The sequence below is a fragment of the Gymnogyps californianus genome, chromosome Z (genome assembly GCF_018139145.2).
Source record: "Gymnogyps californianus isolate 813 chromosome Z, ASM1813914v2, whole genome shotgun sequence".
NCBI lineage: Eukaryota > Metazoa > Chordata > Aves > Accipitriformes > Cathartidae > Gymnogyps > Gymnogyps californianus.
The window spans coordinates 72,023,868-72,036,585 of record NC_059500.1 but is presented as its reverse complement, the minus strand read 5'-3'; the positions used below and the strand labels follow the sequence as shown (position 1 = coordinate 72,036,585).

Below are 12,718 nucleotides of genomic sequence, written 5' to 3'. Positions count from 1 at the left end.
ATTTCCTATAAAAGGGTTTATTCTTTTGAAGGGGGAAATTTGCTCTCACTGCTCTAGTTTGTACAGCACCAACACATACACACCACCATGCAGTGCGCAAAAGTGACAGCAGCTCCTGCCCCCAAAGTGCTTGAAGCTTAAGGACTGAATCCTACACAGCCTGAGCTTTAAAACCATGAATCTCATCCACATAAACAGCATCTCTGCAGAACTGGGATCCAAAAAATAAAAAAGGGGACACTAAAGGAAATCCAAAATCTTAATGAGGAGTTTTGTGTTTTCCCTCTTGTCGGTAGAGCTAAAATGGCACCTTAGGACTGACAACAATGTTGTGCTTGTGGCTTCTCAAACAAAGATGCCTTCGTAAAGGCCAATAGAGTGATTAGAGGCAGAGGACACACATGAACCAAGGTTATAAAACTGGTGGAATTCAAGGTGATGTGAGTCATGTTCAAGAATATCGACAGAGATGGAGCTACAAAAGAGTCTCAGCCAAGAACATAAGGTTTGTAATCCTTACCAGCCCTCAGTCCCTCTGTGAAAACTGCCGGCCATAACATCCATCAGTACTGATAAGAACTGTCATGATAAGTGATACCAGTAATTTTACTTCTATCTGCAGAAATCTCTTTCTGGCCATGTGGCTAATTTGATTACTGCTCTAAGTTTTGTTTCACCTTGCTTACCTTCTCAATGCACCATGTTTTAAACACAAAGCACAATACCCTTATGGAAAGGAGAATTCCAGAATTCCAGCTAGTCTGTTACCCGCTCAGAATCAGTCCTGACAGACACAGACTTTGCAGAAAGCCATTTGAGCTTTTACATTGTTTGTAATGAAATATGTAGAGCAGCAGCTTGATATCTGTACCTCCTCCCTAGCTGTTGATATAACAAGCAAGATGGTATCCAATTTAATTTCAGAAATCACTGAGCAAGAAAAAGCAGGCAGTGCTGACTGCTGACATATTCCTGTCATAACTATGATGCTCTAGGTATGTAACTCAGAAAAATGTTGTAGAGAATGATAATGCCCTTACTAAGACAAAATAAAAAGTAAAAATAAATAACAAGCAAACTTTCAGACTTGCAAAGGTTCATGATTCAAAGAAGGGCTTTCTAGGCATGAAAGCTCTCCTGGTTTTCCTAATTGTAGTAACTGATCTAAAATTAGATCCTACCTGTACCCACAAATTTTGTATTGCTTTTCTTCCTATCAGTTTTCTACTGAGCCCCACTGGAAATGAGAAGATATTGCTCCCTCCCCACAAACTCAATCCTATCCAATATTTATACTCCTGTCATTCTTCAAGTTATTTTGATATTTTGTCTGCATAGAAGGTTGCTTAGGGCACCACTGAGGAAATCATGCTTGCACTGTATCAGCCATTCGTTTTCTAAAATTATTTACTTATCTATCGTTACTATTTTTTTACTGCTGAGCTCAGGGACCTGACAAAAGATCAGGGCTCCCTCATTCTAGGACCGTAAAGAAACTGTACCAGAATCAGCCACTGTCCTCAAAAAGTCTAACATTTTAAACACAAAACAGATACAGATGTAGAAATCACTTTCATCTCCTATTTTCAGATAGCGAACTGACACACAAGCAAAATAAATACACTTCCTGAAATGATGGAGGAACTTGAAAGCAAAGACTCACACTGAATTCAGATTTTCTAAATCTTATTTCAGTCCTGAAAATCTAAAAAGACTAAACTGAGATCAATATGAGCACTAGGGTTGCTCAGAAGTAACTCATTAAAGCAGCTGGTTTAGTTTCCGTTACTTCAGTAAATTTGATTAATTCATGACGAGACTTTAACAAAAAGGTTGTCATCTTAGTAACTTTTAGGCCAAAATATACAGAAATTCTTGCAATCCAGCATATGCATGAAATACTAGATCCAATCTGTGAATACTCAGTAATGACCACGTTCACACAATCCTTATTCACAAAAAGCACACTGAATTCCCATTTAAACAGAGCTGATTTCTGCCTGCATAAAGCCTACAGGATTTTACCCATCCTTCCACACCAAAGCAGAATCAAAAGCCACTTAAGACTGCTCCTGCTTAGACTGTATTTATATCAACAATGATAATACTCATTCCTCAAACCCTCTAACCTGCTCTAAAGTTTAAGCACCTATACGGCAACGAAGATTTCTTCATGTGTAACCTAAAGTTCCCTCGTGCTGTTTTGGCTGTTACTGCTTGTCCCACCTTTCATGGACATGAAAAACTGCTGGATCCGTCTCTCTCTGGGGATACCTGTACTGCTTGAGTGGAGGGGATGGGAAGTTGCAGTATGAAGTACAGTGAAAGAAAACTTGATGCCAAATCCAAGTTTGAAAGCAGAAGAGCTACATTCAAACTCAGCTGATAAGACCACGGGGTCCTGCTTTTCAAAGTCAGTTAACAAGGGCACAGAACTGCTTGGATCTTGACAGCTTCTTCCAGACCCGAGCACAACACTGCACAGAGCCATGCAGTCTTGCTAGCCTGTATCTCTACTAGCTCAGGGATATGCATGCTAAATACCCTTAGAAAGTGTCTTCAAGTAGTTGGCATTTAACTCACTCCATCTTCTCTTTTCTAGAGTAAAACTTGTTCTTGTCAAGCTTTCCCATAAACTACGTTTTTGAAATCATTTGACTTCCTTGTTGCTCTCTTGTAAACCTCCTCCAGTTTGGCTGCAACTTTCTGGCAGTGCGTTGGTCCTAGCTGGACATAAGATTTTAGTTGAGGTGCCACCAACACTCAGCAGCCTAGAAAAATTACATCCTTTTTTTCATCTGTAGTGCCCATATCCTGCATCAAGATTATGCTGCTAATTTGAATAGCAACAAGATCAATCCTCTAAAACATAGAAGAAACCCAGATGTAATGGAACCCCAAGCCACAGAGCTCCCATAAGTGCCTAGTAACTTATTTGTAATCAGAACGGGACTGAGGAAGCAAGCCAGCAAAGCTGAGTAAAAATCTTAAAATTCAGGCATGTGATTGTTTTCCCCTCTGTATATTATAATGGAGTTCAGATTCACCAAGTGTAAACGGAACAACATGAAGATAACTAGAAAGGAACATATCCCCTTCTCAATTTACATTTGTTTCCCTCGCAGCTGACTCCCATGAGTTCACAGGAACGATCCAGCTTAACGTGACTGAGAAGGATGTGATTAATGTGTCTGCCAGCAGAAGGCAAGGGTTCAATACTTTTTCCTGCTTCACAAGGAAGAAAAGAGGTGGGCATCTTCTCACCTCTGTGAGAACTCAGAATGGTTGCGGAAATCCAAAACAAAGAGAATTAGAAAAGACAATTACCAAACACAGACAAAACGGGGGAAAAAAGCTGAGGTGAAGCTACTTTATCACTTTAACCAAGCTTGGAACTCCAAAAGAAAGTTTAATTTCAAACCAGTGACAGCAGAAACATTATCTCATGTTGTTAGCAATGTAGGTAGATAAATAGCTATATCCATGTACTGTAGTTCTACATTGACGTTCATTGTAACTTTACTGATCATGCATTGTTGAGGTGGTCTGAATGTTCTGACATAGGTTTTCCATGAAAACATTTTTATTGTGTTTTTAATTTATTTATTAAGATGGATTATCAGATATTTATATTCAGCCCCTGCAACTGTATCACTACAGATCTTACTTGATACACAGACATATTTTGGAAGAAATATGAAATTTAAAACACTGTAGCAACATAACAGCTATTTGCCAGTACATAAGATGATCCTGACACTGACTGAGAAAAGAAATGTATTTATATAATTCAATGTAGGACTCATACATACTACATGGAACTTAAGCCCTGAGAAGCTATCAGATTCAAATAAATGTAATTTGTCAAATGGTATGAAATAAATAAACGTGGGGTCAGCCTGATGGCAAGAGAAGTAGATTAGCACCAAAGTCTGACTAAAGTGTCAAAGTAGGGGCCTGAGTCATGAGAACAATTCAGAAAATATCCTGGTCAGAGCTGCTGGATGCTTTATCCACCCTTGAACTTGGAAGTCCCCTTCATTTTAAGACTCCCAGGAATACTCAGGTGCTCCAGCTTGAGCACATGGGTTTCTGTGCTCTGGAGCAAACCCACAACAGGACTATAAAAGTTCCTCAACAGGCCTAAACTCATTTAAAACAGAAGGGAAAAATCTCAATTGGAACCTTAAATATAGTTAGCCTAGGTAACAGTGAGATGTCATTCACTGCTTTTCTGCCAGGTTGCTTGTTAAAGCTGCTTGTTGCATCTCACCTTATATTAAATCATAAGCTATTCAAAAAAGAGTCTTTGTACTTTTGCGAAGGTACTATTTACACAACAGATAAGGACATTATGACAGTGTTTAATTATGTGACATTCATTAGAACTGGCTTATGTAAGCTATGAAATTAAAGCCAGGAGAGAAAATTCTGACCATCTAGATCATTTACTGTTTTCCAGAAGGATGAAGGAACACAGAATGTCTAAAATGTCACAAAATGTCTAGCTCATGGTTTCATTTCCTCAACTGGATGCTTCCAAACAAAAACTGTTATGTGCACTCAGGGTTTGGTAAAGCTTTGTGATATTTTCTCTTCCCCTTATATCCCATGTGCAGCACGAGAGAATTTAAAATGCCTGATAATAAAACACAAGCTGTACTGGGTTTGCGTGGCAAGCTTTTGGTAGTGAGGGGGGCTACAGGGGTGGCTTCTGTGAGAACCTGCTAGAAGCTTCCCCCATGTCCGATAGAGCCAGTTCCAGCCGGCTCCAAGACGGACCCGCTGCTGGCCAAGGCCGAGCCCATCAGCAACGGTGGTAGCATCTCTGGGATAACAGATTTAAGAAGGGGGGGGAAAAAACCTGCACAACAGCAGCTGGAAAGAGGAGTGAGAAAATGTGAGAGAAACAACTCTCCAGGCGCCGGAGCAGAGATTCCCCTGCAGCCTGTGGTGAAGACCATGGTGAGGCAGGCTGTCCCCCTGCACCCCATGCAGGTGAACGGTGGAGCAGATATCCACCTGCAGCCCGTGGAGGACCCCACACCAGAGCAGGCGGATGCCCGAAGGAGGCTGTGACCCCGTGGGAAGACCGCGCTGGAGCAGGCTCCTGGCAGGACCTGTGGACCCGTGGAAAGAGGAGCCCATGCTGGAGCAGGTTTGCCGGCAGGACTTGTGACCCTGTGGGGGACCCACACTGCAGCAGTCTGTTCCTGAAGGACTGCACTCCGTGGAAGGAACCCATGCTGGAACAGTTCATGAAGAACTGTAGCCTGTGGGAAGGACTCATGCTGGAGAAGTCCGTGGAGGACTTTCTCCTGTGGGAGGGACCCCATGCTGGCGCAGGGGAAGAGTGTGAGGAGTCCTCCCCCTGGGGAGGAAGGAGCGGCAGAAACAACGTCTGACGAACTGACCGAAACCCCCATTCCCCATCCCCCTGCACCACTGGGGGGGAGGAGGTAGAAAATTTGGGAGTAAAGTTAAGCCTGGGAAGAAGGGAGGGGTGGGGAGAAGGTGTTTTTAAGATTTGGTTTTATTTCTCACTATCCTACTCTGATTTGATTGGTAATAAATTAAATGAATTTTCCCCAAGTCGAGTCTGTTTTGCCCATGATGGTAATTGGTGAATGATCTCTCCCTGTCCTTATCTGACTCATAAGCCTTTCGTTGTATTTTCTCTCCCTCGTCCTACTGAGCAGGGGAGTGACAGAGTGGCTTTGGTGGGCATCTGGTGTCCAGCCAGGGTCAACCCAGCACACAAGCCAAAACCTTCTTGGCGGCAAGCTAAAGTAGTAACAGAGTGCTGTGAGAAGTCTTTGCAATTGTTAAATTGCACCACTTAAGGGGAAAAGTAAGAGAAGCTGGTGTACACTGACAAAGGTTGGAGTACACATGGTGGACATGGTGATTAAGTCTCCAGAACCCTGAAACATCACCTCTTTTTTGTGTAGGGCTTACAAGAGGCTGTTGGTTTGCTTTTGTTTAAAGTCTTGGTTTGTTTAGGACAAACCCAAGAAAGGCTCAAACTGCCCCATCTCACAGAGAGAGCACTGTTTCATGACCCTGTTTGAAGTTATTTTGCCCAGGACACCTTTAGCAACCGATGGAAGGTGAAAGAATATTTGAAACTGAGGTGGGAGGAAAACTCTCAGATGTATTTCAGTGCAGTAGGTAACGCTGGCTGGACAAAACTGGAAGCAGCGTGCCCATGACAGTCACCCACCCTGTCATACAATGATGATGTCAGATGAAGGAGCAGCACAGGATTTGGCCAACTCCCTGCTTAGATGAGTGTTCCCGGGAGAGCCTGCCTATCTGAGGAAGCCAGGATTTTTCTAAGTTAGAGTTTAGCAGCAAGAAAACACTTCAAATGCTGTTAATGGAATGTAAGAATGAAGTTGCAAACATTAAGGACCTCACAGATCACGGGGGAGACACGTAACTCTAGACTGAAGTTCTGGCTGCTGAGAAGACAGGTGAAAACAGTCAAAAAGCTTTTCAAGCCACAGAAAAAATATTTCCTTGCTATTTGAAGGATTTTGCAAAAGGTCACTGAAACCCAGGATGTTCCAGATGAAATACATCAGGCTCAACAATGCAGCATTTTAAAATTGTCTGTAAAGCTCCAAGCAGCTCTATTTGAAATATGGCATGGACACACCATAGGCCTGCCTTCCAGCACGCAGGAAGCATTTGATTCGTGATTCGTAATGCCCTTTAAAAGCAGACCTTCTGCAACAAATACACATGCAGAACTACCAGTTCCGTAGCACTGCCCTAGACAGGACATGAACAGAACCAAGGCTGTACCCTGCAGTGGTACACGTGAGTAACAGAGAGGACTAGAATCCCCATTTCAGTGACAGATGACTGCAGAAAATGGTTTATGAGTCTGGCTTTGGACTAAGCCTTAGGCTGTTAGCATTTACCTTGGTTTGTTTTACTGGGAGTCCTTCTGAAAAAGTCTTTTTCTATCAACCGTATTTTCTTTCATCAGAAATTTTCCTGCAAGTCTGTCTGCTCCAGGTTCATCTTCAATGGTGTATTTGTTAGATGAAATTGAATCAGTAGCTGAAATTTAGGGAACCTACTCAGAACTGTCAATAACTGTGACAATGCAATGAACATGCTGAAAAATACTACTGGCAGACGAAATTGAAAGTTGAATCCTGAGCTTCACTTCCCTAACTGATTTATTTTTTCATAAAAAAATTATATTGCTAGCTTCTACTGGGTAATCTACACCTTACATTTATGCATACACCAAGAATCAAACTGCATGGTAATAACTATTACCCCTGTATTTAGTAACTAGCTGTTACAAAGCAAGTTATAAGGCAGAGGCATCGATTCTGTCTCTACGATACAGGGCAGTACGATACTGAACCTGTTGAGGTATTACTTCCTCGGTGTGGTGCCAGGTCACTTACCATGCAGATCTGAGTTTGGAAGTAGTAAAGCCACATTTGTGCAGCGGAACAGCTCTGCTTATTGGGTGCAGTGACGCCTGCAGGCCCAAACATGCAGCTCCATACTATGTTACTGTACTTCTTGTTCTGCCGTTGACATCGGAAAAGATGGTTTAGGTCTATCCCAAACAATTAGCATAGACGTGACTTCAACAGCTTTTCTTAGTGCCACATCTTTCCAGGAACTGGGCTAGTTACACTCACAGCCGTTATCACCAAAGCTTTGCAAACACATCTATACGTAGAGGAGAACCGCTGCCTTTGTGTATACACAAAAGGCACGCCTGCGTATGGAGGCACACCAGATTTTTCTCTCTAATTAATTAAAAGACTTATAATTCAGTGACTTCCTGTCCTCATAGAGGTTTCTCATAGGTCTTTAAATTTGACTTTTTATACAAGATATAATTTGTAGCTTCATACCTGTGTTATAAACAGGAACCCAGTGGTAGAATTCGTTCTGGTATGGAACTGTATCAAATTCACTGCACTGCATCTGACGAAAGGTTGGCAAGCCTTTGCGACAGGGGCTAACGTTACACATGCGATAGCGTTTCCTTTCTCCAGTGCAATAGTCTCCTCCAAACTGTGGTCTAGAAAGGGAACATTGAGATTGGGACATGAGATTCTGGGTAAAAGATAGTTTTAAAAGTGCAATGTCTTTCAGGTTGCAATGGGATAACAAGGTGAATCTGAATCCTTGACAGGGTAGAGATACCGTTCACATGTTCAAGTACCCAAACATGTCAGTATGGAGCACAGAGATCTAGACAAACCCTGTATCCCAAAGAAGTGCTTGGTACATTGCACAGCTGAGCTCACAACAAATTACCTTATCAGATTAACTCCCCCAAAATACCATATTTTTCTTCCAGAAAAGCCAAGTGATTTCTGCTGTTAGGCACCCTCTTAGTGATTTCTGAAAATGAGATGTAAGGTCTTCATGAACTCAGATACGTATTAGAAAATTCTGCCTTTCATGTTCTGTACCTGTCAACTCGTGTCTGAAGCTCAAACAAAGCTGATGACTAGAACAAAACATGAAAGGTGAGTCCTTGATTTCCCTCAGGAACAGATTGCTAGCTACTGTTCTCAGCCGGTGTTTGAGGACAAGTATTTATTCATGGCAGTATTATTAAAGCAACATTTTTATTATTTCTGCAAATCCTGAATGCTAAAGGCTTTTTTTCATTTTGTGTAGAAATAAGCTCCATGGAGGGTAAGGATTAAAGAACGAGATGATGATTGTAAAAGGTGAGCCAACTGAATTTCACACAGGTATGCTTAACTGGGAAGGAGAGGTGTTCAGTGTCTTGCTGTGGCACTTGCTGATAACAGTCTCATACAAAAGAGGTTCCAATGTCATAAGTACCTCAAAGATCTTGCATACGAGGTAAGAAAAGATTGTGCACTCAGCTTACTCTGGGCTATCGCATGGTCTCTCTGCGCTCTGAACTCCTGCCCCACATGTCCTTGTGCAATGGGACCAGGACGACCAAACGCCCCATCCGCCATGGACTGCTTCGGGAGTCTTGCCTACTGTAATGCACTCACCAGAGAAGCACCACTGAAGAGAGAAGAGAAAGGACAAACAGCTTAAGATCATTATTGGAGGAAAATGTTATTGTGAATTGTTATTTCAGTCCCAGAAGGTCGAAAACTTAAGCGGAAATGTAAATGGAGATGTCACAGGATGCCCCTCTTCCACACTGAACAGCGGCAGAGCTACTCATGGTGCCTCTGCTGCCCTTTTGCAGGCAGCACAGCTTGCAGGCAGCACAGCTCACGGTCACCTTGTTTTCTCCGCACCGAGTTCCATCTGCAGCTGCATCCAGTTTGGAGCGGCAGGAGCCTTTCACTGAGCACCAGAGTGTTTGGCAAAGGTTCTGGAAAAGAAAGAAAACTGCAGCAGTCTGAAGCAGAGCTGAACTCCTATGGCCAAGATTTTCAAAAGTCTCCCACAGTTTTGTACATTCATTTACAAAGCCTTATAAGGGCTGTGTTTCCAGAGACAGATGTTCAGGGTTTTCCATGAGTTAGGACCCACCGAGGGTCCAAATTTAGATACTCCTCATTAGTGTACAAGGAGGGACTATTTGACAAATACAAAATGGTGAATACTTTCTATCAAGTGAATTACCTGAACTATGTGAGTTCAAATATTCTCCTCATTGGCTGCTCAGCTCCCAGCTACACACAGGTAAAATGGCTTTACAAAGTTTGGGCACTACTGTTTATAGCGAAGATGAACAGAGTTTGTATTATTTTCATTTGATGAGTACTAATGAATACAATGTTCAGTTTTGCATTGCTGTCTGCCTGAAAACATACAGTGAAATCAAAGAAGGTTAGAGAAGCCAGCCAGGTAAGTAAAAACAACATCATGTCTCCCAGTACAACAGACAGGTTAATACTCATAGAGGTTCCAAAACTGGATGAGGAAAAAGAGATCAAAACACAGGTCTCCTAAAACATCAGCCAAGCAGATGGCAAGGGAATGATCTGAAAGAAGCAGTCCAGGCTAGCTGGCAGAGAAAAAAGCCTAGTGGGCTGGGCAGAGTAAAGGCTCTCATTAGCGAATGCTTGCATATTAAGTTACTCAGAAACCGGTGCCAGTTTAATGCAGTACATTGCCAGTAAAGGACAGTATTTCAGCTGTTGCTCCATGTGCAGTGGTCAGCTCCACAGAAGGGATAGAAACTCCTGAGAGTCAACAAAGCTAGCAGGGCAAGAAACATTACAGCTACCTTATAACAAGTCTTCTTCACTCAATCAGAACTATTCTCTAGAGAGTGAGGACAGACATCGGGGGCTATTCCCCCCTCCTCAGTTCACATGCATCCAGCTTCTCTTTTGGTTGACACACAGGAGCCCTGCATGCTTGGGAACTCCTGAATGAGCAGGGCTTTGTGTGGAAGACCACTTCCGAGTTGGAGAAACCAGGGGTGTCAGAGAGACCGTGCACTCCCAAGTGGAACAGCAGAAGCAAAAGCCCAGGGGCTCTGGGCCAGGTCTTGGCGGAGGCTGTTTGAACTGCAAAGTTCAGCATTGGGAGAGGGAACAGAGCTGGCAGCACCTGTGAAGCAGGGACAGCTCTAAGTGTCATCAGAGAAAGGAGTTGATAAGAAGGATCCCACTAGCAGCACCCACGGGGATTCTCAGAGCAAGCAATGTGCCAGGTTTGGGAGCCAACACAGAAACTGAGCACTTGCAAAAATCCAGCTCTAATGAGCTAGCACCAACATTTGGCCGAGTATGAAATGCAAAACTTGGCTGCTGGTTTCTGGCCTGCTTCTATTTAAAATAGCTAAGCTTGTGCACAGTCTGTTTTGAGAGAGTTGCCTTTTATTTACTTTCTGCATTGTGTGTTCACCTTGGTTTTCATCTAGAACACCGGAAAGAAAGTTGATAGTACAGAACATCTCAAAGGACTCCAAATCTCCAGTTGGAATACAACGTCTGGGGCATTCCACCTCGGCTCATTTAGCTGCTTTTGGGCAATATATACAAGTCAAAGGTTATTTTGCAGTTCCCTATTTATAGTTCAAGAGTAGCATTACTTAGCAACTCTTTGTGAAGCCATCTTTGTCAGGTTCTTAAGGCAGAGCTACCCAAGTGTTCTGGTTGATGAATTTTCTTTCATTATGAAATTCATCCTTTATTTTAACTCTTGTATATAGAATATGTTTTGTGCTTTTTAGTGTATAAAGTGCACTCCTGCATTGTGCTTCAGATACCAGAGAAAGGCACAGAAACCGAACACAGCTTTCCACTGCCAGTTACATTTTTATGAGGTGCACTCATAGATTTCAAAGTTGAGTTCATGGAGGAAATTCTTCAGTTTTGCAAGAATTTTTCCATATTGATCTCCATGTAACACAGCTTTTTTCCATCTTCAAGAATACTGGATTAACAACAGTACAAGAAAAAGCCATGTTTACTGTGTGCTTTTGGAGGTAACAGCCAGAAATTCATGTACCATGGACTCACTGCAAGGCAAGTGATCTTTATCATCAGCAATACGGTATACACTTTCCACCCAATCTATGAGATCAGGGTCTGTGCCTTAAAGAAAGTTGAGTCCAAAAAAACCCAGTTTCACTGAAGTCAGTGGAAGTTTTGGAGATAAAGAGAGGGCAATAAGATAAGGATTCTGAGCTCCTACAGCCTGTCCTACCGGAAGCTATGGATCTACCTACCACTTGGAAAATTCCTCCCCCTAATCTGTATTTTGCTTTTCTTTTCCTTATTAGAGGGACAATACTTATGTACTTCACAAGATGCTTAGTGGACTTACTACCTAAATAGTTCATGGAAATCACTATCTGAATTATAAACCTCAGCCTTTGCTAAGTGTAATCGCTGAACCCTGGGGCATCTTCAGCTGAATGCAGATTCTTCTCTCAAAAACAATCTGTGGATCAAATTCAGTGAGACATTAAAAGTTACAGAACAAATATAGCCTGGTCAGTAAGCGAGCGTTAAGTAAATAGTGGAAAGGCAAAGAACAGTCAGACCTCTTAGACAAAATTACTATACTGATCATTCAACATGCCAGGCAGACTATATTATTCACAATTCCTTTCCTTGCCAGTGCAGCTACCTGCAAAACACAGGCCTTCCAGTAAAATGCAAAATGAGATGATACCAATTAATTTTCTGACATATGTCTAGCTGTAAAATTGGTTAATCAGGAGATGTTGAATGTAAAGGCCTACTAGGTTCAAACCCAAGGAGAGATAGAATGAACCAATACTGCAAAATTACACTTTAATTTTCTATCTGTACCAACAGACAAATTACAGTAACTGAGGAAACTGGAACAGCAGGTAATGAAAGCAATCTTTCAATACCTGCTTCAGATTCAGTAGTTGCAGTTCAACATTGGTAATCATGTTATCTATTAAGGCTGAGAAGATTAATCAGAAATAACCTCCCTAACAGAAGCGTAGATGAGGATACACATAATTATCTGAACGGAATAAACAGTCAACATCAGCAGTCCCCAGTCCACAGCTGTGCACAACACCTTGCCTAAAGAACACTCCAGCACTGCTGATAGCCATAATGCCTCTTCTGCCACAGCCCTGTTTAACAGGGGGAGCAAGCTGGATGCTGTCTGCAATGTTTGCTGCATATAGCTGCCTAAAACACAGCAAAAATTGGTGATCACTTAGCTAGACTAGCACTTGAAACCACTGTTTCTGAACTGTTCTACGTAGAAAAATGCTGCACAGAGCCAAATAGCT

The 12,718-nt window shown here is 42.3% G+C and overlaps 1 protein-coding gene across 1 annotated transcript in view; it reads right to left on the bottom strand.

Moving 5' to 3' along the window:
• The window catches only part of ADAMTS12 (ADAM metallopeptidase with thrombospondin type 1 motif 12), a 170,428-nt gene that overhangs the window by 53,515 nt on the left and 104,195 nt on the right, over positions 1 to 12,718 (bottom strand). Inside the window, exons 10-12 of the mRNA XM_050913345.1 lie at positions 9,263 to 9,355; positions 8,891 to 9,036; positions 7,893 to 8,062 (exon numbers count right to left, since the gene is read on the bottom strand). Of these exons, the coding sequence (XP_050769302.1) occupies positions 7,893 to 8,062; positions 8,891 to 9,036; positions 9,263 to 9,355 (409 nt within the window). The remainder of the gene's footprint in view (positions 1 to 7,892; positions 8,063 to 8,890; positions 9,037 to 9,262; positions 9,356 to 12,718) is intronic.